Source organism: Ammospiza caudacuta, chromosome 2, assembly GCF_027887145.1.
Source record: "Ammospiza caudacuta isolate bAmmCau1 chromosome 2, bAmmCau1.pri, whole genome shotgun sequence".
NCBI classification, from domain to species: Eukaryota; Metazoa; Chordata; class Aves; order Passeriformes; family Passerellidae; genus Ammospiza; species Ammospiza caudacuta.
The window spans coordinates 116,475,545-116,500,682 of record NC_080594.1 but is presented as its reverse complement, the minus strand read 5'-3'; the positions used below and the strand labels follow the sequence as shown (position 1 = coordinate 116,500,682).

At 47.4% G+C, this 25,138-nt stretch overlaps 2 protein-coding genes across 4 annotated transcripts in view; both read left to right on the top strand.

Moving 5' to 3' along the window:
* Positions 1-2,900, top strand: part of SLC37A1 (solute carrier family 37 member 1) — a 36,593-nt gene extending 33,693 nt beyond the window's left edge. For both annotated transcript variants that reach the window (XM_058824684.1, XM_058824685.1), the window contains one exon: positions 416-2,900. In XM_058824684.1, the coding sequence (XP_058680667.1) occupies positions 416-431 (16 nt within the window). In that variant the 3' untranslated portion in view covers positions 432-2,900. The remainder of the gene's footprint in view (positions 1-415) is intronic.
* Positions 2,901-18,544: 15,644 nt separating this feature from the next.
* Positions 18,545-25,138, top strand: part of PDE9A (phosphodiesterase 9A) — a 56,975-nt gene continuing 50,381 nt past the window's right edge. For both annotated transcript variants that reach the window (XM_058824682.1, XM_058824681.1), the window contains exon 1: positions 18,545-18,737. In XM_058824682.1, coding sequence (XP_058680665.1) covers positions 18,669-18,737 — 69 coding nt within the window. In that variant the 5' untranslated portion in view covers positions 18,545-18,668. The remainder of the gene's footprint in view (positions 18,738-25,138) is intronic.

Here is a 25,138-nt window from a genome sequence, read left to right as displayed (position 1 = left end):
GAACTCAGTTTGATGTTTCAAACCATGGACATTTTCATTTATAACATATTTCAAAAATATTTGTAAGACTGTCACAGTCTCTTGTTTGTGGGTTTTTTTTTTTTCTCAAATATTTAATCCTCCGTGGGTTTCATTGTGCAGGTGGGGAGTTGCCTGCCCTGTGTTTAATAGTTTAGAATGTAACTTTTTCTAAAAGCTCTCCTTAAAGAAAAGCATGACTCTGAATTTCAAACTAAGAAAAAAAGAATTCACTGAATCCAGACACAAAATCTAAATTGAGCCCCTTGATTGTAGAATTTTGGAGAGGTAAAACAGAGAGAATAGAAAAATGCACAGCAGGGGCTGGATTCTGCCTTTTGGTGCCTGTTCTGCCTCACAGCTCAGCTTTTCCTGCCTGGTTGCTTTTCTCCCCCAGGTTCAAAGAGCACTGAGCTAGCAGAGCTGGGATGAGGAGTGTGCCAGAGGATGGAGCTGCTCCTTGAGAACCCCACCCCATGGGACACCTGATTCTGTGTTTGAAGGGTCTCTGTGTGGTGAAGAGCCTTGCAGGATTCCTGGGAGCAGTGTGAGACATGGCAAACCCCTGGAGCTCTGATTTTTGCACATGAACAAGTACCTCAGGATGGCCACTGCTCATCAGAGGGGAGATGGGGACTTGGGGAAGGCTTCAGCAGCACGCCTCAACTGAGCCAAAGAGAAATACCAAGTGCCTTTTTTATTTCTTTTGATAGGATGTTTTTAATTGAAACTATGAACCGTGTAATTGCCAACAATCGAGGCAAAGCTGGTGCAGGAGGAAGTTGAAATTTTAATAGTGTGTGAGTGACTGTCCCAGGGTCAGTGAGCAATGTGTCTCTGATGTCATCTGTGTACACTGAGAGCATCACTTTATAGAGGGCACTATCAGCTGGTTATTAAGATGTGCTGCTGTTAGGGTTTAAAGCTGCTCACACAGTAATCACCTGGCTGTGTTATGAGTGTTTAGCTCCAGTTCTACTTCCCAAGGACAGCATCCAGCCTTTTGGTAGGTTATAAAATAGAATTTACCCTTGCTGTGTACTGCAGTTAGCAGTTTTCACAGATCCTCTGGATGGATGTTAGTCCTCCATTAGGATTATGCAAAAAAAAAAAAAAGATAAAAAAGAGTCCTAAGCAACAAAAAGCAGTTTATGAGTCAGAATTTCCAGTGGAGGCTCTAATGATTTTTCAGGGCATTATAAAATTGTGCATTTTACCTTCCCTGCCAGGCTGGGCTGACGTGAGAGGGGTTTCTTTGGGGTGGCAGAGAGCTGAGAGCTGTGTGAGCAGCTCAGGGCTGAGCATGGGGAGCTGCTCTGGTGCCCCCTGGCACAGGGTCCCTGTTGGGTTCCAGTGCTGGGTGTGCATGTGGAAATCATCATCAGATCTGGGCCTTCATATCCAGAAATCTCTCTCAAGTGGCTCTGGGTTTCAGATTTGGAGCCAAAATATCAGAGAAGAAAAATTACCTGTGTGGGTGGTAGTTTGTAAGAGAACATTTGAGTACCTAGTGCTACCCAGAAAATAGATGGTGTAATGTCTTCAGAACATATCATTTCTTTGTACAGCTGTCTGCTTGGCAAACAGAATGTTTCTGTGATTATATTTTGCTTTTTTTAAGATGTACAAAGTGAAAAGAAATCTTTCTTTTTTGTATGGGGTGTTTATACTTAGATCACAAAGATTAGGTAATTTAAACTGTGTGTTATCCTTAACTGTATTTATTAAAGCTCTAGGCCTTTGTCTTGCTCTGTGCTCTTAAGTTTTGTGAGACAGTGCAAGAGTCTTTACACTTGATTAGCAAAACACTTTAAAAGCCCTGCAAAATATTCAGGAATGTCCCATCAGCTGCTGCTAACACTTAATTTCCAGGGCTGTTTTGTACCTGCTCAGTCTTTGAATTGCTGGTTCAAGCTTAATGCTTGACCTGGGCAGTGTCAGGATGGGCTCATTTTTATCTGTTTAGCTGAGCAGAGGTGCAGGGATGACCCCACAGGGATCTGGGGAAGGTGCCAGGTCCTTGCAGGGAGCTCTGGGAGGGTCCTGGCCCTGCACTTAAAGGATGGAAGTTTGACTTCACTTACATTTTGAGTAAACCAGGGGAGATTCTCAACAACTGAGCTCAAAAATCTGTGCTGTGCTTGTGGTTAAATGTTGAGCCCTTCTAATGTTACTTGGAAGGGTTTCCATCCTCCTGGAATGGGAAACTGCTCCTGGAATGTCCAACTGCTCCTCACTCAACCAGGCTGAACCTGGGCCACTGCTGAAACAGCCTCTGATGGGGCAAAAATAACACTGCAACCCCAAAGCAGCTGTCCTGGCACAATTCAGTGCCTGTGTGGGGAGGGAGAGATGGAGGGAGGACAACTTTAGCTGGGAATTCCAGTCCCCTTCCCCAAAAATATGTGTAGAGCTTCATCCTAGTTTATTGAAACAGTTCAAGCTCTGCTGCACTCAGATTTTGAGAAGCTGTTCCCTGTGGGCTGAAGTCTGATGTTAAAAAGCTTTTGGTTGTATTTCTGAAGATATTCAAATGTGTTTTGGGTTATATTTGTTGGGGCTGCTGCTGTTATTTATTTATTTATTTGAATAGGTTTTGCACTGCAGTGATTCGGGTATGGGATGATGACAGATTACATTTCAGTTCCTCCAAACTACAAATTTGTTGGACAAAAACACTTGGTTTTCTATTTAAAAAAAAACCTAAAAGTCCCCCAAATAGTGAATAAACTGTGTGTATTGTTAGTATCAGGTGTTTATATCTGGAAATGGGCAAGACTGACAAAATTCTGTATGTCAAAATGTGAGTGACCAGTAGGTACAGCTAAATTTAAATGCAACTGCAGAGTTGATTTGTTGTTTTTTTTTTTTAATGCTGAATATTGTGACTTTAATCCATTCACCATCCTGTGTTGAATAAAAATAGATTCTGTTCTAAACTGAGAAGTGTTGAGTACTTTATCTTTTACCATCTCCCTGAAGAAATGCTCCATTTATTGGCTGGAAGGACAGACATCCCCTCTGGGACATTAGCCTGAGTCAAATTTGGGCTGAGTGTGGCTCCTGTGGTGACTTTTAAGGTGACTTTTTTTGTTGTCTGCTTTGCTTGCTCTTCAGTGTATATGGAATTGACATGGAAAAGCTTCATCCTTTCTCTCTAGCACTGATCATCTCCAACATTTATTGTTTTGATTCTGTTAAAATGTTTGAGATTTTTTTGTGCCTCTGCCTGATATACAATGTCCAAACCACAGATGCACTGGGGAAAAACTGATTGGAAAGGAAACCAACTTCTGGTTACAGAATTTCTGATCAAAATTCTGATCAGGTGCCTCCTAGGAATAGGCAAATAACAGCTGGGGTGCCTTATAAAAGGAGGGAGACTCAAATCCCAGTTTCTCTTCTGCCTGATGGGCAGCAGGAGCCTCCCTTGTGAAAATCTTCATCGGAGCCCTGGCTGTTGCTGGACAGGCTGAGGGGGTTTGTCTCTGTGTGTAAAAGGGTTTGTAGGGTGGGAAGAAGGTAAATAAGCAGCAGGGACAGCAGTGTTGTGTTTATAAATTGCTTTGTGACTCCTTTTGCCTGTAAGTTCTACAAACCCACTCCATGCACCAAGCCTTAATCCTGTGTGTTTTCCTAGGAAGGGAAATTCCAGAAGGGATTCAATGATTCCTTTGAGGAGGTCATTGCATGTGCTTCTGGCACAGCTCCTTAGAATGGGATGGGAATCCTCCACATGTGCTGTGCCAAGGCTGTGCTGCCTCATACTCTGGCTGAACTCATGTTTGGGCTCAGTTCTTTGGTTGCTGCAGCAGCTGATGCCTGGGGTGGTTTGTGCTGCTCAGGATTAGGTGTAAGAGGGTGTAAATTAAACCAGAGGGTGTTTAGAGCTGTTGGAGGCTGGTGGATTTCATACAGAATTAATTTGGGGAAGATTGATCACAATTCCATCAAATGACGAGGCCTGGGATGGGTAATGGTGGCAATCTCTGCTCTGAACTAAATTTATGGCCTGTGTATGATGTAAATGTTAGATTAGATTATGTGATGGTTTGTCCCAAGCTCTGACAGGATGCTGTGATTGCTGACCTGTGCCCTTTTCACCTTGGAGCAAAGCTGGCTGGGTTTTGTTTTGCTCTCTGCTGAGCCAGCCAGGGGATGTGATGGTGTCCACAGGGGTCTCAGGATGAGGGAAGAGATGAGGATCTGACTCCATGTTTCAGAAGGCTGATTTATTATTTTATGATACATATTATGTTAAAACCATACTAAAAGAATAAAAGAAAGGATTTCATCAGAAGGCTAGCAAAGAATAGAAAAAGAAGGAATGATAACAAAGGTTTGTGTCTGGGACAGAGTCCGAGCCAGCTGATTGTCATTGGCCATTAATTAGAAACAACCACATGAGACCAATCACAGATGCACCTGTTGCATTCCACAGCAGCAGATAATCATTGTTTACATTTTGTTCCTGAGGCTTCTCAGCTTCTCAGGAGGAAAAATCCTAAGGAAAGGACTTTTCATAAAATATCATAGCTACAAGGGGATGGTGGGGACATGTCCTACCCTGCTGTCCTGATGGTGGGGACACGTCCTGCCCTGCTGTCACAGCCTGCAGGGACTGCAGACCCTCCTGGGGGTTGTGTCTGCTGCTCTGGGACTCTGGGGACCTTGAACTACATTTGCTGCCAGGCTGAGTTAAAAATGTGACTGTCACTCTTATGGCTGGGAGAGGGAAGGGAGGGTTTAGCTGCTGGTAGAATTCAGCCTCACATCCAGTGTCCTTAAATGCTAGGTTATGTTTCACTGCCCCAGAGTTTCATAAACTGGGTTGTTATAAAGTGTTAGTTGTTTCCTCCTTTGTCTCCCTTCTTTTGGATAATTTCCAGTTTGGAATAAGGAGATAATTAGTTGATGCTTGGGGTGGTTTTTTGTTGGTTTTTTTTTTTTTTTTTTCCTCTGTAATTCCTTTGTCTACCAGTTCCCATTTGGCTGCTCTGTAACTTGGGTATACAAGAGCCAAACTTTCTCCAGCATATTTCAAGATCCTGCTCCACTCCTGCATCAAGACATCAGCTACAGAAATGTGTGCCAAGTCTCTTGGTGCTGTACTTAAGGATGTTTTCTTCACCTCATGCTGATACTGGGGTAGGGTTTCTCTCCCTCCTTCTCTCACAAAGCAGCTGACAAATGCCCACATTTCCACAGTATTCCCTTTGGTCCAGCTGTTTGTTTCAGCAGAGGAGGATAGTAAACCTACTTCACATGTGCTGCCATATAGGAATGAACTTTGGAATGCTGTTACAAGGCTGGAGTTATTCTCAGTTTATCTGGTACCTAAACCTTGAGCAGGTGGTCTGAATTGCATGGGTTATTCAGAAACCAGCAGCTGCTTCCAGCCTTGGGGCCAGAACTGGAAGCAGCAGCCTGAGTTTGTATGTTAAAACAAAGTGATCAATAATATCTGAGTTCTCAGCTTTACTCCCTGTGATGTGAAGGGTGGTTGGTGTGGGCAGCCCCTCACAGCTGAATGAAGCAGGAAAAACCTTTGGAAGGGGTGAGTTCCCCCTGAATCTTCCACCAAACCTGCTGCTGTTATTTCTGCTGCAAGGACAGAGTATTATACTCCACTCTGAGTCACCCAATTTCAACACAGGCCACATGAGGCTCCAGCTTAGTAAGTACAGCAGGTTCTGAATTTTATTCTTAAATTGCTCAGATCATGTGGTTGGGAGCAGCAGAAGGCTGTGTCCTTCTGTGGCAGAATCTGCAGGTTTAGTTTTGTACTGAGAGGTAACAATGGGATTCAATTTAGCCATTGCTGTTAAAAGTGTTTATAAAATCTCCCTCCCCCTCACCCTCTGGCTGCAGTTTTCAGTTACGTGAAAGAAAAAAAATATGGTAAAAAAAGAACAAAAGAAGTAAAAAAATATCTCAAAAGCATAATCTTTTTTCTAAATTTTGGTCACTTCCTTGGCACCAAGGAGATCCACTATCACAGCTGGTTTGTGTGGCTGCCTGTAAATCTGAAAGCAGAGAAAAATAGAAACCTTTGGGTTTCCTTGCTCTGATTTTCACAGTGGCAGCTCTCAAAATAGATGTCCCCAATCCAAAAAGGCAGAGCCAGGGTGACTGACAAATCTGGGCTGCAGGCAGAGAAGCCCAAGGATGTTTGGTTAAGGACAGATACCTGTGTTACAGCTAAATTAGATGGATTAAATTGCCATACAAATCCCTGCCAGGGATGTCAGGAAGCTCTAAACTTACCCCAGGTGTCAGCAAATAATCTTCTGAGGAGGGTGAAATCCAGCAAAAGCACCTAGAAATGGAGCTGGAATGGATGAAATCCCATGAACATCTGAAGCAGAGCTAACACAGGCATTTCTCACAACAATATTCACTGTCATTTGAAATGAGACCTCCTGGTAGAAAGGTTGCAGATGATGTAATCCTTACAGTAACAGGGAAAACAAAGCTCCCCTGTTTGCCTGCTTGAAATGCTCTGATGAAATAATGCATCTGTCAGAGCAGCATCTAAATGTCATACCTCTGTGTCACCAAAGGGGAAATGTTATTCCAAAATGCAGGCTGGTGCCCATACACAGGGTTTTTTCAGGCTTCCCAGACCCATAAAAGCAGGCAGAATGTTTGATTAGCAGCCCTGGTACATTCACCTTATGCATCTCTGTAAACACCAGGAACTGCCTTCTGCATTGTTTTTGCTGTCTCTGTTTTTCAGGCACAATTGGAATTGTCCACTTAAATGGGTTCTGCTTGGAACAGCAGCCAAAAACCACCCCATGATAAACTGCCTTGCTGGTCTTATTTTTGAGGCAAAAAAAAAAAGGGAAAAAGAAAAGATGTAGTGCTGTGTGCCTTCCATGCAAGTTTAGTATTCTGTGGCATGAGTCTGCTTTCAAGCAAGTTTGCCCAAGCAATTACTTTGTGAATTACAGTTTGATTCACCCAGAGTCAAATCCTGGGCTGTTTAGGAGCAGCCTTTGCTGGGCTCTGCCCGTGCAGATCTCTGAGCTGCCTGCAGCAGCTCCTGCCTGGGCTGGAGGCTGGGCTGGGCTGCCAAGGGCAGGATGCTCTCACAGAGTGATCCTGAGTGATGGTTCAGGGGGATTTGATGGAGTTTAAACCTCCTCAGCTTTGGAGTGGGAGGCAGAGCTGGGTTCTGAGGCCAGCAGGCTCCCAAGGGATCACAGAGTGGGTGCACCTAGGGAGAAACTGGATCCCAAAAACACAAGGAGAGTGTGGGGATCCTCATGGGATATCTTTATCTTGTTAGAAGTTTGTGTATCCTTGCAGAGGGCTCAGAGGGAATTCCTAAAATTGACTTTCAGCAATGCTAATGGTGATGTTTGTTGCAATGTGATGCTGTAACACGCTGGCAATATTTAATTCATGGAGCCAGCAGCAGTCTCAGTGTGTGTGTGTGTGTGTTTGAGGGGGAGGAAGCCTGTTCATGGTGCAGGTAATGCCTTCAAGCTTTGCAGAGGCTCTCCCAGACACGGCTGTGCTCACAGAATATTGTATTTGCAGGGTCTCCCCACAAGGGAAGGAGTGATGGATCTGACTCCATGTTTTCAGAAGGCTAATTTATTGTTCAATGATACTATTAAAGAATATTATAGATATATTAAAGAATACTATACTATACTAAGGAATAAAGAAAGGATACTTACTGAATGCTAAACAGATAATAATGAAATCTCCTGACTCTTTCCAGAGTCCCAACACAGCTTGGCCCTGATTGGCCAAAGAGTAAAAACAATTCACAGCAGAATCCAACGAAACAATCACCTGTGGGTAAACAATCTCCAAACACATTCCACATGAGCACAACACAGGAGAAGCAACTGAGATAAGAATTGTTTTCCTTTTCTCTGAGGCTTCTCAGCTTCCCAGGAGAAAAATCCTGGGCAAAGGGATTTGTCCAGAAAATGTGAATGCAACAAGAGACCTGCACACAGCCCAGGCACTCCACTGAACACAGCCCCAGCCTCAGCCACTCACCCTGGGAATGTGATGTGCTCAGGTGGGAGGAGAAGGAGAGCAATGGGGAGAAATAAAGCAGACCAAAAGCACCATTTTAGTAGGAGAAACAAGTGGGGTGTTGCCTTTGGCTTTCTCCCCAGCGTGGCAGACTCCAAGGGAAGCAGGGCTGGGTTCCTCTGCAGGAATCCTGCTTGGCTGCTGAGGGATTCTGGGCTTTGCTGCTGCCCCTGGGCACAGTTCCTGGGGCAGAGGGAGGCAGGCAGCTGGTGGCTCTGCTGGCAGAAGGGCTGGATGGCAAACTGAAGGGAGATTGCACCCCTGGGATGTTGGGAAGGATGAAAGTTCGACAAGAAAGTCTCACAGATATGTGTGCTTGGCAGAAAGATTTTTAAATGTAGAGTCTGATGAAGGAATAGAGATGGAAGCAAGTTTTGATATAGAGGAAAAGAATTGCTGAGCCAGTCTGACTGGATAACCGAGGAGGCAAAGGGTGTGTTAGTTAAAAGGGGTTTTTATGGCTTAGAGCAAAGGATAAACCCACCTCAAAAAATAAGATGTTTTTACCAAGCAGAAAGATAGCACAGGCAAACAAGTCAGCAAAGCTGCAAGCAGAAAAAAGGTCTCAGAATTTTCCACTGCAAGAAAACTGAAAAACAACTTCTAGCTTAAACAGTAATGTACTGACTTGTAGTTATTGGAGAACAGTAACATGAATATGGTAATTACAGTAGCTATGATAGGCTATAGATAAAAGTTAAGGTATAGATTGGTTCTGCTGTATGAAGATGCTCAGCAAAGAAAAGTAAATAATGCATTGTAACCAAACCCAAAGGGTCTGCAGGCCTGCAGCTGGAGCTGACAGCTGTGGGCACAGCTCTGTCACCCACCACCCTGGGCTGCTGTAACCTCTTGGATGGAATAAACTGCATTTTGGAGAGTGCCTGGAGTCCTGCATCCCTCATTTAGGCTCTTACACTGGGATGAAGAGGGGCAGGGGAAGAGTGTGGAGCCCCTTGAGCCAGGCAGGGAGTGGGGAGCAGAGCACTGGCCAGAGGAGATGATGGTGATGAAACAGCAGCAGGGAAAAACAAATGAGTAAAAGTGCAGGAAAAAAGGTATGGGGCTGGAGAAAAGAGCAGGCACAATGTTGTGCCCTGTTTAGTGGAGGGCTCCTGGGTTTTCAACTTATTTCTGTGTGTTTATTTCTGTACGTCCTTGATCTCAGTTCCTTGATCTGAGTTTCTTGTTCCTGATCTCAGTTTCTTGTCTGGAAACTTCCTTCCTGTCTATTAGAATCTTTTAGGCAGGGGCTGAGGTCCAAGCAGAGGAAAGCCTTCACATCCAGTGTCCAGCTTGTCTGCGTGAAACTGAAGGTGAGAGGATAAAATTTAGGGGGGAAAAAATGATTTTGTGTGAATCCAGTGAAATCCATTCCAAGACGAAGGAAAAGGAGAAAGAGGAGGATGAAGGAGCAGGAAGGAGTCATGGCTTCAGCTGTGTTGTGACTGGAGAGGGTCCAGCCTCTGACAAAGCCCCTCTGGAAGAAGCTTCTCACTAAAAGGTGTGCCTGGGGCCACCTCTAAGAAAAGGAGGTGCAGGAGGGAAGGGGAGGCATGGGCTGAAACCCAGCACTGGGGTGAAAACTGGGCTGTGTCCAGTGAAATGGAAGCTGCAGAAAGCAGAGTGAAAAGTAATCCAAAAATAACACAAAATTCAAGTTCTGTATGAGGCACTCCCTCCCCCCATAAGCTACTTGCCTTTCATTTTCTGCATTACTTCAGCACTGCCCTCTCTCCTGACCACACCATTAATCTATGATGTTTGCTGTTTCCTCAGGAAATTGGTTTGTCTTATTGCATGAAAGTCTCAGTTCAATTTTCCTCAGTGAGAGTTTCTGGCTCTCAAAGTTCCAGAGGGAATCTGATGTACCTGACATGGATGAACAGTCAGGTTCAGTGAGGAGGAGCCAACCAAAAGGAAAAGCCACAAATGTGTTATTTGAAGGCAGACAGTAATGATTTGTCATCCAATCTTTTGAGTTCCTTTGGTGGTGACCTGTGATTTTTGGAGGTGGTAGAAATGCTCTGGAGAGTTGTGAGACTCCCAGGAAAAGTCACACTCAAGTGCTCATAATTTTGGGAATTAGTTAAAAATGTCCTCATTTCATGGTGGCTTCAAATGTTCTGGCACAGCAGATCAGACAGTTTCAGTGCTGCTGGAGGCTTTTGTCATCTTTTTCACATGGATTCTGTGACGGTTTTTTGGTCTCCCTCCCTAAAAGCTGAGAGACTTTTTCATCTCTTCTACTGAGAAAATGTTCTGGCCCTTAATGGAAACAGCCCTGCACAAAGGAACAAAAATGAGAAAACATCTACATCACAGAAAAAAAAAAAAATCTCATATATCAGAGAGATTATTTTAGCTATTTATGAAGACTGGTACTTTGAAAATGTTAACATGAAAAGTCTAATTTTCAATGCACTGCAAAGAATTGTGCAAAGTCTGCTTGACCCTGCAGGAATTCCACATGGCTGGCTCTGAAGTGGTGCAGCTGAGGGACAATCTCCCACCCAGCAGCCCTGTCTTGGTTTGGAAGACAGAAGTCTGCTGAGGAAGGCAGGAGCCTCCCCTGAAATGGAGAATGTGAATCCTCCCCACCCCTCCAAATTGCTATAAATTTTAAATTAAGGGGCTCTCAGGCAAAAATATGGGAGCAGGAAATAACCGTTCTTTAATAGGGAAAGGAAAAAAATAAAAGGATAAAATAAACAATGCAGTACACTAGAACAACATTGACAGAGTCAGAACCCAACCTGACACCCTGTGGGTGTTGGTGGCAGCCCCGTTGGAATTGTGGCTGCAGCCCTCCTGCAGTGTCAGGGGTGGCTCTGCTGGAGCAGGGATCCTGTAGAGAAGGATGTATTCTTCCTCTGAGGATCCAGTGGGAGAAGAGACAGCTGCTGTTCCTGTGGGGAATCCACTGGAGAAAGCTGTGCTGGTGTCTCAAAACCTCTGGATTATATCTGGGTAGCAATGCTTGGCTCCTCCCTCTGGGCTCACATCTCCCAATGGGATGCTGTAGTTCTTATCAGCCATGCAGTGACATTCAATATCACTGTTTTGATATTGAATTGTCACTGCAGTGACAATTCAATATTGCTGTTATCAGCAATGTCCCCTCCCAAGGGAAGAGTGAATGTGGTCACTCAAAGAGAGAGATAAAGCAAACTGCCCACTTGACAAAGGTAATCTGCCATACAGATGGTAATGGAAAACAACTTGCATTGCAATCTTCAACACAGCCCCAGGAGTGAAACCATTGCTGCTGCTGTGCTGATGTTGCAGGGGGTGATCAGCAGAGCAGGAGGCTCCAGGGATAAGTCACGAATGATCCCCTCATGCTCTGCCCGTGCCAGGTTTGTGTCACTGTCACTGTGACCACTGTCACCCTGTCCCCAGCTCTGTGACCTGAGGGACAGATGGTACCAGGCTGGCAGCAGGATCAGCAGCCCTCAGCCTCTGGGTTAATCTTTGCCTTGCCAAGATTTGGGGATGTCTGAGTTCTGCTTGTCAGGGAGATGGAGGAGCTGATTTGCAGTGAGTCACTGCACAGCTCCGAGCTGCTCACATGGCAGCCTCCCAAACCAGGCATCTGAGGGAAACTTCACTTTCCTGCACCACAGAAAATGCCAGGCAGCTTCCTTCAAGTGGAGCCATCTATCCCTTCTGTCACAGACATCTTTTATGAAAAATCCTTTCCTTGGGATTTTTCCTCCTGAGAAGCTGAGAAGCCTCAGGAACAAAATGTAAACAATGATTATCTGCTGCTGTGGAATGCAACAGGTGCATCTGTGATTGGTCTCATGTGGTTGTTTCTAATTAATGGCCAGTCACAGTCAGCTGGCTTGGACAGAGAGTCCGAGCCACAAAATTTTGTAATCATTTTTTGCTATTCTATTCTTAGCTAGCCTTCTGATGAAATCCTTTATTCTATTCTTTTAGTATAGTTTTAATACAATATATATAATAAAATAACAAATCAAGCCTTCTGAAACATGGAGTCAAATCCTCATCTCTTCTCTCAACCTCAGACCCCTGTGAACACCATCACACCCTTCCCTCCAGTCTGGGACCATGGGCTGCAGCCCCTGCTCAGACCTTGCTGCCAGGAACATGAGCCAGCCTTGCCCAGTGGAGGGAATCGAATTTTCCACTTCTTGGCCATCACCCCTCTAAATGATCTACTGGGTGACTCCAGGCACACTTCATTTCAATTCTTTTTTTTTCTCATCAGCTCTTGAAAGTTCCAGTTGGGTCTCTTTAATTTCTTCCATGACCTTGTGAAAACACAGCTCTGGGAGCTGGGCTTTCCCAGCAGCTCTGCTCCAGGGATGCAGCAGGGCCATTCCAGCCAGCTGTGTGTGTGTGTGTGTGCTTTGCCCTGCGAGCTCCACGTCCTGCAGAGGTGCTGGGACAGGATTCCTCGCTCTCTAATACCTGAAATGAAAGCCCAGGAGCAGAGAACTGGATTGAGGAGATGGCAGTGGGACACTGAGATAGGAAGTGGAAAGCAGAGAGGAAATGGAGAAAATCAGGCAGGGAGGCTGCAATGGAAAGGAGGGCAGCCAAGGCTCTCTGCATGGCACAGGGATGGAGATTCCTGGGGTCCTGTGGCTTCTGGAGGTGAAACTGGAATTGAATTCCACTGGAAAGCAATCAGGATGGAGGGTGGGCTGTGCCATGTTTCAATAGTGAAAGGAAATGCTTGTGGAGAATGTGACAGTGTTCACAGGGGTCTCAGGATGAGGGAAGAGACGAGGATCTGACTCCATGTTTCAGAAGGCTTGATTTGTTATTTTATGATATATATTACATTAAAACTATACTAAAAGAATAGAAGAAAGGATTTCATCAGAAGGCTAGCTAAGAATAGAAAAAGAAGGAATGATAACAAAGGCTTGTAGCTTGGACAGGACTGTGTTGGCCATTAATTAGAAACAACCAACATGGGCCAATCACAGATGCACCTGTTGCATTCCACAGCAGCAGATAATCATTGTTTACATTTTGTTCCTGAGGCTTCTCAGCTTCTCAGGAGGAAAAATCCTAAGAAAAGGATGTTTCATGAAAGATGTCTGTGACAGGAGAGGGAGCTCCTTCCAGCAGGGAAAGGCAGTGGGTCTGTCCCACTGGGAAACCTTCAGGAAACCAGCCTAGCACCTGCCAGGCACTGCAAGTGCTGTAGAAAACAGATCACTGAAAAAATGCTAACATAGAGCAGAAGAAAAAAGGTTTATTCCCTCAATAGATAAAAGAGGAAAGCCAAAAAATGCCAGATGTTATCTGGACAAGTGCTTTAAATGTGCTTTATGGCTTGGGTCTGCTCTTTTCCAAGCCAGCACTGCATATAGAGATATTTGTGAGGTACCAGGGATGGCTGCTCTCACTTCCACAAGACCTGAGCCTATTAACTGGCTCTGAGTGTTGAGACACAGCAAGAATTCCTGGTAAGCACCATAATTTTCCCTACAGCTGTAAAGCGCAAGAAGGCAGCGTTGTCACCAGGGTGGCCAGGGCTGCTGCAGTGAGGAGCAGAGCCGGTTCCCGGGTGAGTAATCCCACATCTCCCACATCTCCCACCCACAGAGCTCTGCTGCTGCACCCAGTGCCCCAGAGCAGCCACGTCAGATGCCACAGCTCCCCTCCAGCCCACGCTCCTGGGGCTTTGCCATGGAAACCAGGCTGGAGGACAGCGAGGTTGGCTGCACTGCATGGGCTGGGCATGGGGATGGGGCTGGGGAGGGCAACAGGACCCAAAAACGGGGCTGGAGCCAGGAGTGAGGTGCAGAGCTGTGCTGCTCGCTGGGCAGGGGCCAAACATCACTGTCAGGGTGTTCAGGGCCTGTGTGGACAAATCTATAAAGGTTCTTGTGACGGTGTTCACAGGGGTCTTATGCTGAGGGAGGAGATGAGGATTTAACTCCATGTTTCAGAAGGCTGATTTATTATTTTATTATATATATATTACATTAAAACTATACTAAAAGAATAGAAGAAAAAGTGTCATCAGAAGGCTGGTTAAGCTAAGAATAAAATAGAAAGAATGATAACAAAGGCTCTGTCTCAGACTCTCTGTCTGAGCCAGCTGACTGTGATTGGCTATTAATTAGAAACAACCACATGAGACCAATCACAGATGCACCTGTTGCATTCCACAGCAGCAGATAATCATTGTTTACATTTTGTTCCTGAGGCTTCTCAACTTCTCAGGAGGAAAAATCCTAAGGAAAGGATTTTTCATGGAAAGATGTCTGCAACTGGTTCTAATATTAATAATCAGTCATTCTCTAATTAACATTCAGTATGATCACTTCCAGGACTGGGCCTGTGGAAATCTGGCCCAGAGTGTAAAAGAAAAGTGCAAAGAAATGAGGTGAAATTTCCATGTGCAGCACATCATGATCTTTCTGTGGGTTTAGGGAGAGGAGGGAGAGCTGGGCTGGAAAGGTCATTGGGGCTCCCATTGCCACAGCCACCATTTGGCTGTTAAATGAGGAAGTTTTTTCCAATCAGAAAGTTAATTCCTGCATCAATCAGAAAGTTAATTCCTGCAGAAAGCCTGCATGACTTCAGGTCTGTGGGGGAAAAAATAAAAAACCTAGAAGCAAAAATGGCAAAACACCAAAGAGGGTGAAAAGAGGGAGAGACAACTGAGTGAAGTAGGGAGAAGAGGAGCTGTGGGAGGGAAAGGAAAACCTCCCCAGCTCCAGGGGCAATCTGGCATTTTGGCAGGTTGGAGCATGGAGAGGTAAAGCAGCAGGTCAGGGCCCTGTGGGGACATGGAGACAGACACAAGGGACCTGCAGCAGGAGGGATTAATGGGCAAAGAAAGCACTCAAAGATATGGAACTGGTAAGGAAGAAAGTTGATTTCATGTTTTTAATTCTGTTTTCTTGTCGCAGACATCTTTCATGAAAAATCCTTTCCTTAGGATTTTTTCTCCTGAGAAGCTGGGAGGCCTCAGGAACAAAATGTAAACATTGATTATCTGCTGCTGTGGAATGCAACAGGTGCATCTGTGATTGGTCTCATGTGGTTGTTTCTAATTAATGGCCAATCACAGTGAGCTGTCCAGACTGTCTCAGTCAGTCACAAGCCTTTGTTATCATTCCTTTTCTGTTCTTAGCTAGCCTTCTGATGAAATCCTTTCTTCTATTCTTTTAATATAATTTTAATATAATATATATAATAAAATAATAAATCAGCCTTCTGAAACATGGAGTCAGGTCTCCATCTCTTCCCCAATCTGAAAACCCCTGTGAACACATACACTGTCACATTTTTTATTCCCTGTTTTTAATTCTAGGCAAACTTCTTTCAAAGTACAAAATCTTTCACTGTAAGTTTCGCATTTTCTGGCTCTTTTCCCCTCATTTCAGTCCCTCTGAAGACCCTTGATGTGCAGTGCCCAGGTCTGGATGTGCACACAGTGGGTTGCAAGGGGCACTGAATTTGTTGACTGTAGCAAGAAAATCAGGTTTGAGAGAGACTGAGGGCTGTGTCAGTGACTTCAGGGCTGGGGAAAGACTCAGATGGGAGGCGACAGGAGTGGTGCCACCCCAGGCCTGCATGGAGAGTGACTTGAGCAGCCCCTTCATCCTTACAGCTTCTCCCTCTCCCTCTGAGCAGGGTTTGCAGCAGGGGGAGATCTCAGCCCATGCAAACCAGCCTGGCTGAGCTGTGCCTCAATCAGCACAATCCCAGGGCAATGTGGGATCTGAGCATCCCTAAAAATCTGCCTCTACACCACCCACAGGGATCTGACACCAAGGCTGGGAGACGGAATTGCTTTTGTCACCCCTTGGGAGCACCCCTGGGGTAAGGGACACCTGGCTGGGGCACTGCCACATCCCTGGGATTGACCCTGAGCTCTCCAAAAGGAACATTCCAGGCTTGGAGTGTACAGAGGGAAGAGTGTTGGCCTCAGTAAAAATCCCAGGGGAGGCAAAGCAGAGCTGTGAAACACCTGATGGGGTCAGGGGCACAGGAGCCTGGCACTGCCCTGAGCTGGGCAGAACATTCCTTTAAGGCAGACGATGGAAAATCACTGTCTGGCACTCTGCTGCTTGGATTTGGTCTTGGATTGGAAGGATTTGATGAGACAAGGTAATGCTTCCCAATAATTATTGCCCCACATTGCCCAGTGTATACTGAAATAAGGAGACTTTGGAAGGTTAAAGCAGCTGAAGGCAGTGATCTGCTGGAGCTGCACACTCTCTTTTATTAATGTTATCTTTTGTCTTCTTTCAGGCTTGGTCATAAACTGGGCCTTTGATTGCATCAGGCTTTTGTCATCGTTTCTGAGCGCTCAGCTTTTGAAGATTCACTTCTGCATGAAGTTCTTGAAAAGAGCAATAGTCAGCAGCTGTACAGAAAAGCAGTTTTTCCAACAAGCATTACTGTAATTAGGGAGAGGGGGATGGAGCTTAAGAAACACAATTTTAAATACACAGGGAGAGTAGACAGGACAAGGACAGTGGAGAGGCAGACTGGGATCATCACCTGGATTTCAGAGCTTGTCCTTTTGCTCTTGGTCACATTAAAAAAAATAAATAAAAATAATCAAAAAGTAGGTTCTCACCAGTGTGAGACTGATCATTAGATATCTCAGTGATGTGTGATCAAATCCTGAAATGGCCCAGTGATGATGTCTGACCACTCCTGGAGTGGGTGATGACAGTGGGAGAGCTCAGCATCCTCCTCTCCAACCCCAAATGCCCCATGTGCATCCCCAGAGGGAGTGCTCTTGCTGTCTCCTTCCCAATGGCTGCATTTTTGTCATCGTGGTCACCTTCCCCAGGAGCCTGCTGGGTCAGTCAGGTCACTGAGGGCTGAACCACAGCAAAGCAGGGTTAAGGCAGTGCTCAACAGAGCAGGGTGTGGAGTGGGGAGTCACAGAGGCCCTGACTGGGGTGCAGAGCAGTGGGGCTGGTGTGGAAGGGCTGTGGAAGTGGGACAAGCTCAGAACAGCCACAGGGATCACCTGTGGGGCAATGTGAGGGATCAGCCTCTGGGAGAGTTTCCAGGATAATCTGTGGGATGGACAGACTACAATGCAGCCCAGAGGAGAACCGGGTGGGTAGTGGGGTGTGGGACAGGCTGTGGCACAGCTGAGGGGACAGGACAAGCCACAGGACACCCCTGCAGTGCCCAGGGCTCTCTCCTGAGACACTCCCAGAGCCTGCTCCAGGCTGCCAGAGGAATGATGTGAAGCAAAACTCGCACTTCCAATAAAACCACCTTGCTGCTGCCTCTGAGAGCTTTAGAAGCACCACTGCCTTCACCCTGAAGGGCCAGCCCAGCTCTGACTGCCAGGAAGCTCTGGGACCCAGGCAGCCCTCCAGCCCTACAAATCCCCTTTGTGGAGCAGCAGAGCCCTGCCTGCCTTCCCTGGGGCAGCAACCCACAGCCAAGGAGAAGGCACAACCAAGGACAAAACAGAGCCAAGGAGAAGGCACAGCCAAGGAGAAGCCACAGCCAAGCCCCTTGGCCTCTGCTGGGGTCAGTTTTGTCTCTCTCTGGCTGCACAGAAGGCTCAGGGTGGGCAGGGTGAGCATCCCCGACTGCGCTGCCCCAACCAGCACAGCACAGAAGAGGCCAGGAAATGCTTTTGCAGCCCCTCCATGAAAATCCCCATAAAACCCAGAGTTCATGCTGTCAGGACAGGCTGTGTGCTGCCTGTACATCCTCTCTGCTGCCTCCCAGCTCCATGCCCGAGCCGTGCCCGGCTCCGCTGCCCCGGGCACAGCAGAGGGCACCCGGTATCTCTCCGGGAGCACCGCTGGGGCTGCGCTCCCTCCTGCCCTCCTCGGGGGTGATGCCTCTGCCAGGAGGCTCCACATTCCCCTAAATAACAAATCCCTTCGCTCCGGGGGTGGCACGGATGGCGGTGGGCGAGAGGATGGGGTTTGTGGTCTCTTCGTGCTGCTGGAGTTTACAGAGGGGGGAAAAAGCTCCTTCTGTCCTGGTGATGGTAACGGGAGGGATGTGGAGATGGAGCTGCTGAGTTTGGAGTGAGACGGCGCAAGCCTCGGCTGGGTGTCTGAAAGGACACTTCCAGCACAGGGCACTTCCAGACGGGAGCGTGTCACTGTGCAAGCAGCTCAGGAGGGGCACTAACTAATAATTGCGGTCCTATTTCAGCGTAAAATTAAATTATATCTCTCAGCACCCCGATGAAGGGGTGTTTCCTCCTCTGCAGCCCCCTTGGGGGATAAATGCCGCTTGATCTCGAGCTGGTGAGTCCCAGGGTCAGAGCCCGAATGCGGATGCCCAGGCTCAGAGCCACGAGGGGTTGTTGCTATGGGGATGGAGAGGGGGCTCGCCGGCAGCATCTGGAGCCTGTGCCTCTCCCCGTCCGAGGCAGCTGGATCCGGAGCGAGGCAAAACTAAAAGGAGGTGGCAGGGAGAGACAGAGGCACAGCAAAATGCATGCATGTTAGAGGAGGGACCTTCCCAGAATGAGAGTACGGCGGGATACAGCGGAGCGGGGACACCGAACTGTCGGGCAGCGCTGGCTCGGCCGGCTGGGACAGAGCTGATTTTCTGCTCTGATTGACGCCGGGAACGAGCCCAGCCGCGGCAAGATGGGATCGGCCTCCTCCACTTACCGGCCCAAATGCATTTATTTGGACATTGACGGAAGAATCCAAAAGGTACTTTCGCTGTTTTTGCGGCCGCTCCCGGATGGGCTCCGCATCCATTCCCTTTCCATGGGAAGGGGGGGATCCTGCGAGCCCGCTGCATCGTGCACGGGTGTTTATTTAAAGGGGAAGGGGAGGCTGGCACAGGGGAGGGCTGGGCGCTGCCAACACCGAATCGCTGCCAGCTCTCCCTGCCGCCGTGGGGATGCTCGCTTTCGGTTTCCCCTCCCGGAGCAGCATCGCGCTGTGTTTATAAAGTTCAGCCCGGGGCGAGGTGTCCCCCCCAGGCAGTGGGAGCAGGGATTGAGCTTTTCGAGCTCCTGGAGGTTGGTTCTGCCCCCGGGCACCTCGTTCGGCCCGGCAGTGCCGGGGGTGCGGGACCCTCTGCCGCCCCTGCCCAAGTTAATGCTCGGTAACGCCGATAATTCAAACTTTCCCTGCCTTGTTTGGTTCAGCACGGGTCACAGCGCAGGGAGAAACGTGTCCTGGCTCTCTCTAAATGTGTCCTGGCTAAAAGGGAGGGCTCGCACGCTGTCGGGCTGACAGCCCGCTGCTTTTAAACGCAAACAATGCCGGCGCCTTTCTGCAAGGCTTTTTTATTTCCCCCCTTCTCTTTGTCAGCGGTTCTTTGGCCACAAACCAAGCGCCTTTTCTGTAACAGAGAGCTCCGGAGCAAGTAAACTCTGATTTGCAAAATTCACATCACTCTCGCCTCCCTGCTCTAAATTTTCTGTTCACCCAATGTCGCCTTTTGTTTTTGATTTTGTAAAGAAGCAGCAGCGATGCCGCGTCCCTTTCTGTCCCCTGTGGTGTGTGAGTGAATGGAGAGCTGCTGCTCACAGTCCCATCCCACCACACGCCTCCACACTGCCCTGGAAATTCACTACCACCGCTCAAAGTCACATCCTTTGTGACTTTGGAGAGCAAGAGAGAGAACAAGACCTTGGAGAATCCAGATCTGTGCCGGGTTCCCCAGAGAAAGCTGCTCCCCTTGATCCATCTCAGACGTAGCTTAGTGGTGATGCTGGTCCCTGTGCTGCCGTGAGATCGTCCCTGCCGGCTCTGCTGAGATGAGTGAGGGCTCTGATTCTCTTTTTTCCAGCGTTTAATAAATTGATTGTTTAATAAATTGTGGGCCCCCAGAAACACGGATTGAATGGAGGCTACTGGTACCTGTACAGTGCAGTACAAAAATTGTACTGAAATAATTTTTGTACTGAAATTTTTGTACTGAAACAATTTTTGTAATTTTGTACTGAAATTTCGGAAGGGTGGTGAGTGTCTCCATAGATGTCGGTAACGCACAGTGTTTGTCATCTATGCTGGATTTAAAAAAAATAAATAATACAGCATTTCTCCAACCAGCCTCTGGAGAGTACTTTTAGCACTAAAGGAAGGCACGGGAGAGGCGCAGTCACATGAGCAAGCAAATGCAAACTCAGGCAGCATTAAAGGGGGTTTAATCTCGGTCAATGTTAACTGTTTCTTTTGTCAGATGTGAAATCCCGCCCCTGTAATGTTTGGAAGGATTCCTGAAGTAAAAATGCCGTGTAAATGGGGTTCACCCAGCGGTAAGCAGGGCACAGCTCAGATTCTCCTGCCTGCTCAGTAACATCATTAGAACGAAGCAGAAGGGAGGGGGGATAAAAAGCAGCAGCCCTTAATCTTCCAAGGAATGCAGCAGTGGAGGCTTCTGAAGGGAACTCATTAAATCAATGCTAAGCTTCTTGTCCACCAATAACGAGGAACAGCTTCATTATAGCAGCTCTTGTTGAGTTTGCAAGGGCTCATGAGGCTCCAACCCCAGCTGGCATTGGGGACCGAGCATCCTTCCCCAGCTCTGCTTGTGGCTGCAGCTGCTCAGCGCCAATTTTTGCGTTTCCATGGCCTCATCCTGAGTTTCCAGCCGTGCTGCCGCAGGGTGTGCTGCTGCCTTTGGGAGGAGGAGGAGCTGTTTCACCTCGGTGCGGGGTAAAGGAAGGGACAAACCCGGCTGCCTCCCCCGGGACCCTGCGCCCTGCACCAGGAGAGTGCAGCTAAACTAAGTAGGTTTGTGTGCTGGCAGCTCCAGAGGGGCACAGCAGCGAGGGCAGAAGGACCTGGTTACAAAAGGAGAGCTGGCTGGCTTTGAAATCCTTCCCAGGAGTTATTAAAATAAAGGAGGCACCATCAGCCTTCTCTAAAGCAGGACGGTGCCAGCACGTCCCAGAGGAAGGGCTGAAGGCCATGTCTGTCTGTCACAATGTCCTTCTGGGCAAAATGTGCAGCCCAAAATGTCCAGCCCACAGCTGGATAACTCTGTGGAATGGTGGGTGAGCAGCTGGCTCACAGGTCAGGCACAAAGGGTTGGAGTGAAGGGGTGACATCAGGCTGGTGTCCCATCACTGGTGGGGTCCTGAAGGGCTCCTGGGCCTTTCAGCACCCTCATCAACAACCTAGGCACAGGACTGTAATGAATACTAAATAAATGTGCTGATCACACTGAACTGGGAGGAGCTGTTGGCTTCCTCAAGGCCAGGGAGGCCCTGCAGAGAGACCTTGACAAGTTTGAGGGCTGGGCAATCACCAGCTGGATGAAGTTCAACAAGGGAAAATGAAAATGCACCTGGGATGGGATAACCCTGGCTGTGTGCATCAACTGGAGAGTGAGATGCTGAGGACCAGCACAAGGAAAGGGACCTGGGAGTCCTGGTTGAGAGAAATTGAATATGAATCAGCAGTGCCCTGGCCAGGAGGGACATCCCAGTCCCAGGGCCACCAGGCCCAGCATGGCCAGCCAGGCAAGGGAAGGGATTTTCCTGCTCTGCTCTGCTCTGGGGCAGCCTCACATCGACTGATGGGGGCAGTTTTGGGCACCATAATATAAAAATGTCATTGGACAATTAGAGAGTGTCCCAAGGAGGGCCATGAGATGGTGAAGGCCTTGAGGGGAAGCTGTATGAGGAGCTGCTGATGTCACTTGGTCTATTCACCCTGGAGAAGAGGGCACTGAGCTAAACTGACCTTCCAAAGGCACAGCCAGGCACAAAAATTGCCTTCACCAAAGCTGACCACAGCCTTGGGCTCTCCTCCAGAGCTGGCTGAACACCTCTCCAAGCTGGGGCAGCTTTAGGAGGGACCTGAGGTGGCCCAGCCCAGCAGATTCCACCTGTGAGACCCCAAGCTGGCAGAGGTATGGACATGCAGGAGGGGAAGATGAAAGGCTGTGGGTTTACAGCCATGCTCCAGATCCAGGGCTCTGCACAAAACAGCTTCAAAGAGATCACTTGTTCTGGAGCTGGGTGAAAAATGAAACTCCAGTGTAACCCTTTTCCTATCCAGCACCCACGTCAAGGGATGCACACCCAGGGGAAACAAGGGATGCACACCCAGGGGAAACAAGTGCTGCTCAGTTTATTTATTTGTAAAGGATCTCTCGGGATCTCTAACTGTTCAGAATGACCCCAAGATGCATTAGAAAGTCTCTTTTCCCAGCCCAGTGGTCAAAGAAGGAGTCAGGGCTCTTCATTTCTCAGTTTCAAGGTTGTTTATTGTATCTTATCTATAAAATTCTTTCTCCTGACCTGCCGAGGTCAGCTCAGCAAGATAGTCCAGGGACTCTGCCTGCCCCTGGGGCAGTGTTATTTCTTTATACTAAAAACTATGTGTACAATGTTTACAATTACTTTCCAATACCTATCACCTATGTTAGACAGTGAGCTTCTACTCTAAACCAATCTAAAAGTGCCAACATCACAGCAGAAGATGGAGGCCAAGAAGAAGAAGGAGAAAGGCTGGACATGCTGATTCCTCCATCTTGCCCCCTGAACCCCCATTCTAAAAACCCCAAAAATCTATTTTTCACCCCATTATAAATTCACTATCATTCTATTTAAACTGTCGTGGCTTGCAATTCTTCATCTAAGGTTGGTAATTGTCTCCATGGGTTGCAATTAAACCCACAGGCACCTTGGGCTCTGTGCCAGGGTCTCTGAGCCCCCTGGCAGGGGTCCTGGCAGTCCAGGACAGCCAGAGCAGAGGGATGTCCTGAATTCCAACAAGGATCTTCTCAGCCAGCAGTCCATCGCCCACTTGCTTGGACACGCAGCTCCCTCTGCACTTCTCAGTTGCACCTGGGGCTGAGCACACAGGGAATCAACCACCTCCATGTGCCAGCCCAGCCTTGCTCTGCTGCCATGGACAGGAGAGCACAGCAGGGCAAGGGGAAGAAGCCCTGGCTGTGTTCCTTGTGGGATAAGGTGATCTCAGCAAACCCCCATGGACTGGGGTTTCTCCTCATTCCTGGAGTGCCACTAGATGGGGTCAAGCATCCAAACCCCCAATATCAGTGGAGAAGTGCCAAATTTAAGCCAGATATTTAAGGCAGATCTGGAGTCTTATTTTCCTTCATACTGTTATTAACCCTTTGGCTGCGTCTTGAAGAAAAACTCCTATTGAGTCTGTTTTGAATTAAAAAATCCACCAGGAAAAAAAAAAAAACTAACGTTCCCCAGCTCATGCCCAATCTTTTTTTCCATGGAGAAACTACTGGGAACATTTTCTTTTGACCTTTGAGATTTAAATGGTAGCAGAGCAGAACCAGCCAGTGGCCTTATTCCCAGCAGGGTGGCTCCATGGCTCTCCTTTTTAAATGTCACAGGCTAGTGGCTTTGCTTGAAGAGTTTTAAGGAGTTCATCTGAGAAAAATGCTTCTTTCAAGAGGATTTCTGTTTCCAGTGTCTTAATCAACATCACATTTGCAACAAATATGGAAAATCAGAGAGCTACAGAGCCTGAAGTAACTGGAAAAAAAGAAGATGACTGTTGTCTTTGTCAAGGATTCTATGAAATCACTCAATGGTATTTTCCTCAGAAAGCAAGTAAAGAATTTTGGAGTCATTTTGCTGGTTTATTGAGTCATTCTGGATATTAAGCAGAAAATTTGCTTCTTCTTTTTTTTTCTTTTCCTCAAAGAAATGCATTGGGTTCAAGATTTCTGGGTATCTACTGACCTGACTTGTGTTGCAGGACACTGAGCCATCCACAGCCATTGTCCCTCTGGGCCTGAGGTCCCCAAAGAAGAGGACTCAGGCTGAGCTTTGGTGCCAAAGTGTGATGGTGTTCACAGGGGTCTTCTGCTGAGGGAAGAGACGAGGATCTGACTCCATGTTTCAGAAGGCTGATTTATTATTTTATTATATATATTACATTAAAACTATACTGAGAGAATAGAAGAAAGAATTTCATCAGAAGGCTAGATAAGAATAGAATAGCAAAGAATGATAACAAAGGCTTGTGTCTCAGACTCTCTGAGCCAGCTGACTGTGATTGGCCATTAATTAGAAACAACCAACATGGGCCAATCACAGATGCACCTGTTGCATTCCACAGCAGCAGATAATCATTGTTTACATTTTGTTCCTGAGGCTTCTCAACTTCTCAGGAGGAAAAATCCTAAGGAAAGGATTTTCCATAAAAGAAGTCAGCAACACCAGGGTTGTTGCATCGAAACATCAGCGCGCAGGAACCGCTTCTGTCACATGAGATTTTCCTTTCAAATACAGCAGCAGCATCTGTGCTATGAATGCCCAGATTCTAGCAAAGCCAACAGATTTTTCCAAGGCTCACCAGGCTATTTTTAACCTGCAAAACTGGATTCAGATGAAAAACAAAACGCGGCAGAAGAAATAATGGCGTGATGATCCCTTCGAGGCGATGAAGCGCTTTTGCATCCCCACGAATCCTTCAGCACAGCAAGGCGAGCCCATGGAGCCCATGCTGGGTCTGTTTGCTCAGAGGGTTTAGGGGAACACCCTTTCAGCTGCCAAACACCAAAGGGGTGCACAGGGTGGGTGTTGGTGGCACTCAGGACATGGGCACCTCTGGGGGATGCTCCGTGCTACATCCTGCCTGAGCACGGTGAGCCATGGGAATGTTTGTGTGGGATCAAGGCCACTTTCCTAATGCTGGCAGAGCTCTGTGGGTGTGGGAGGGAAAAGGTGGAACAGCCTGAGTCTGGCCAGGTCTTGGCTGGCCTTGGCATCCTCACTGCAGCTGGCCCTGGTGAACTCCAACTTTACTTGGCGTAAAGCAGACCGAAATGAGCAGCAGGTTCCTTGAACTCTGTCACATTGCAGCACATAAACATTTTAAGGAGTAAAAATGGCTTCAGCTCATGCTTTTAAAAACATGAAAGATAATGTCACACATGGGCCTCTCTCTCCTCTACTCTCCCTTCTCCTTCCTCCCCAGTGGGGGCTCCTCAGAGCATTTAGGGGAGCAAACCATAATCCCAGCACAGCTCCAAAATTGTTCCACACCCATCACCCAGCAAGGCTTGTTTACTGCTGTTTATCTTTGTGAAGTCACACTCAGTATATTGTATTTATTGCAGTTTATGTTCACACTAGTCCAGACAAAGTGTAAGTTTAACA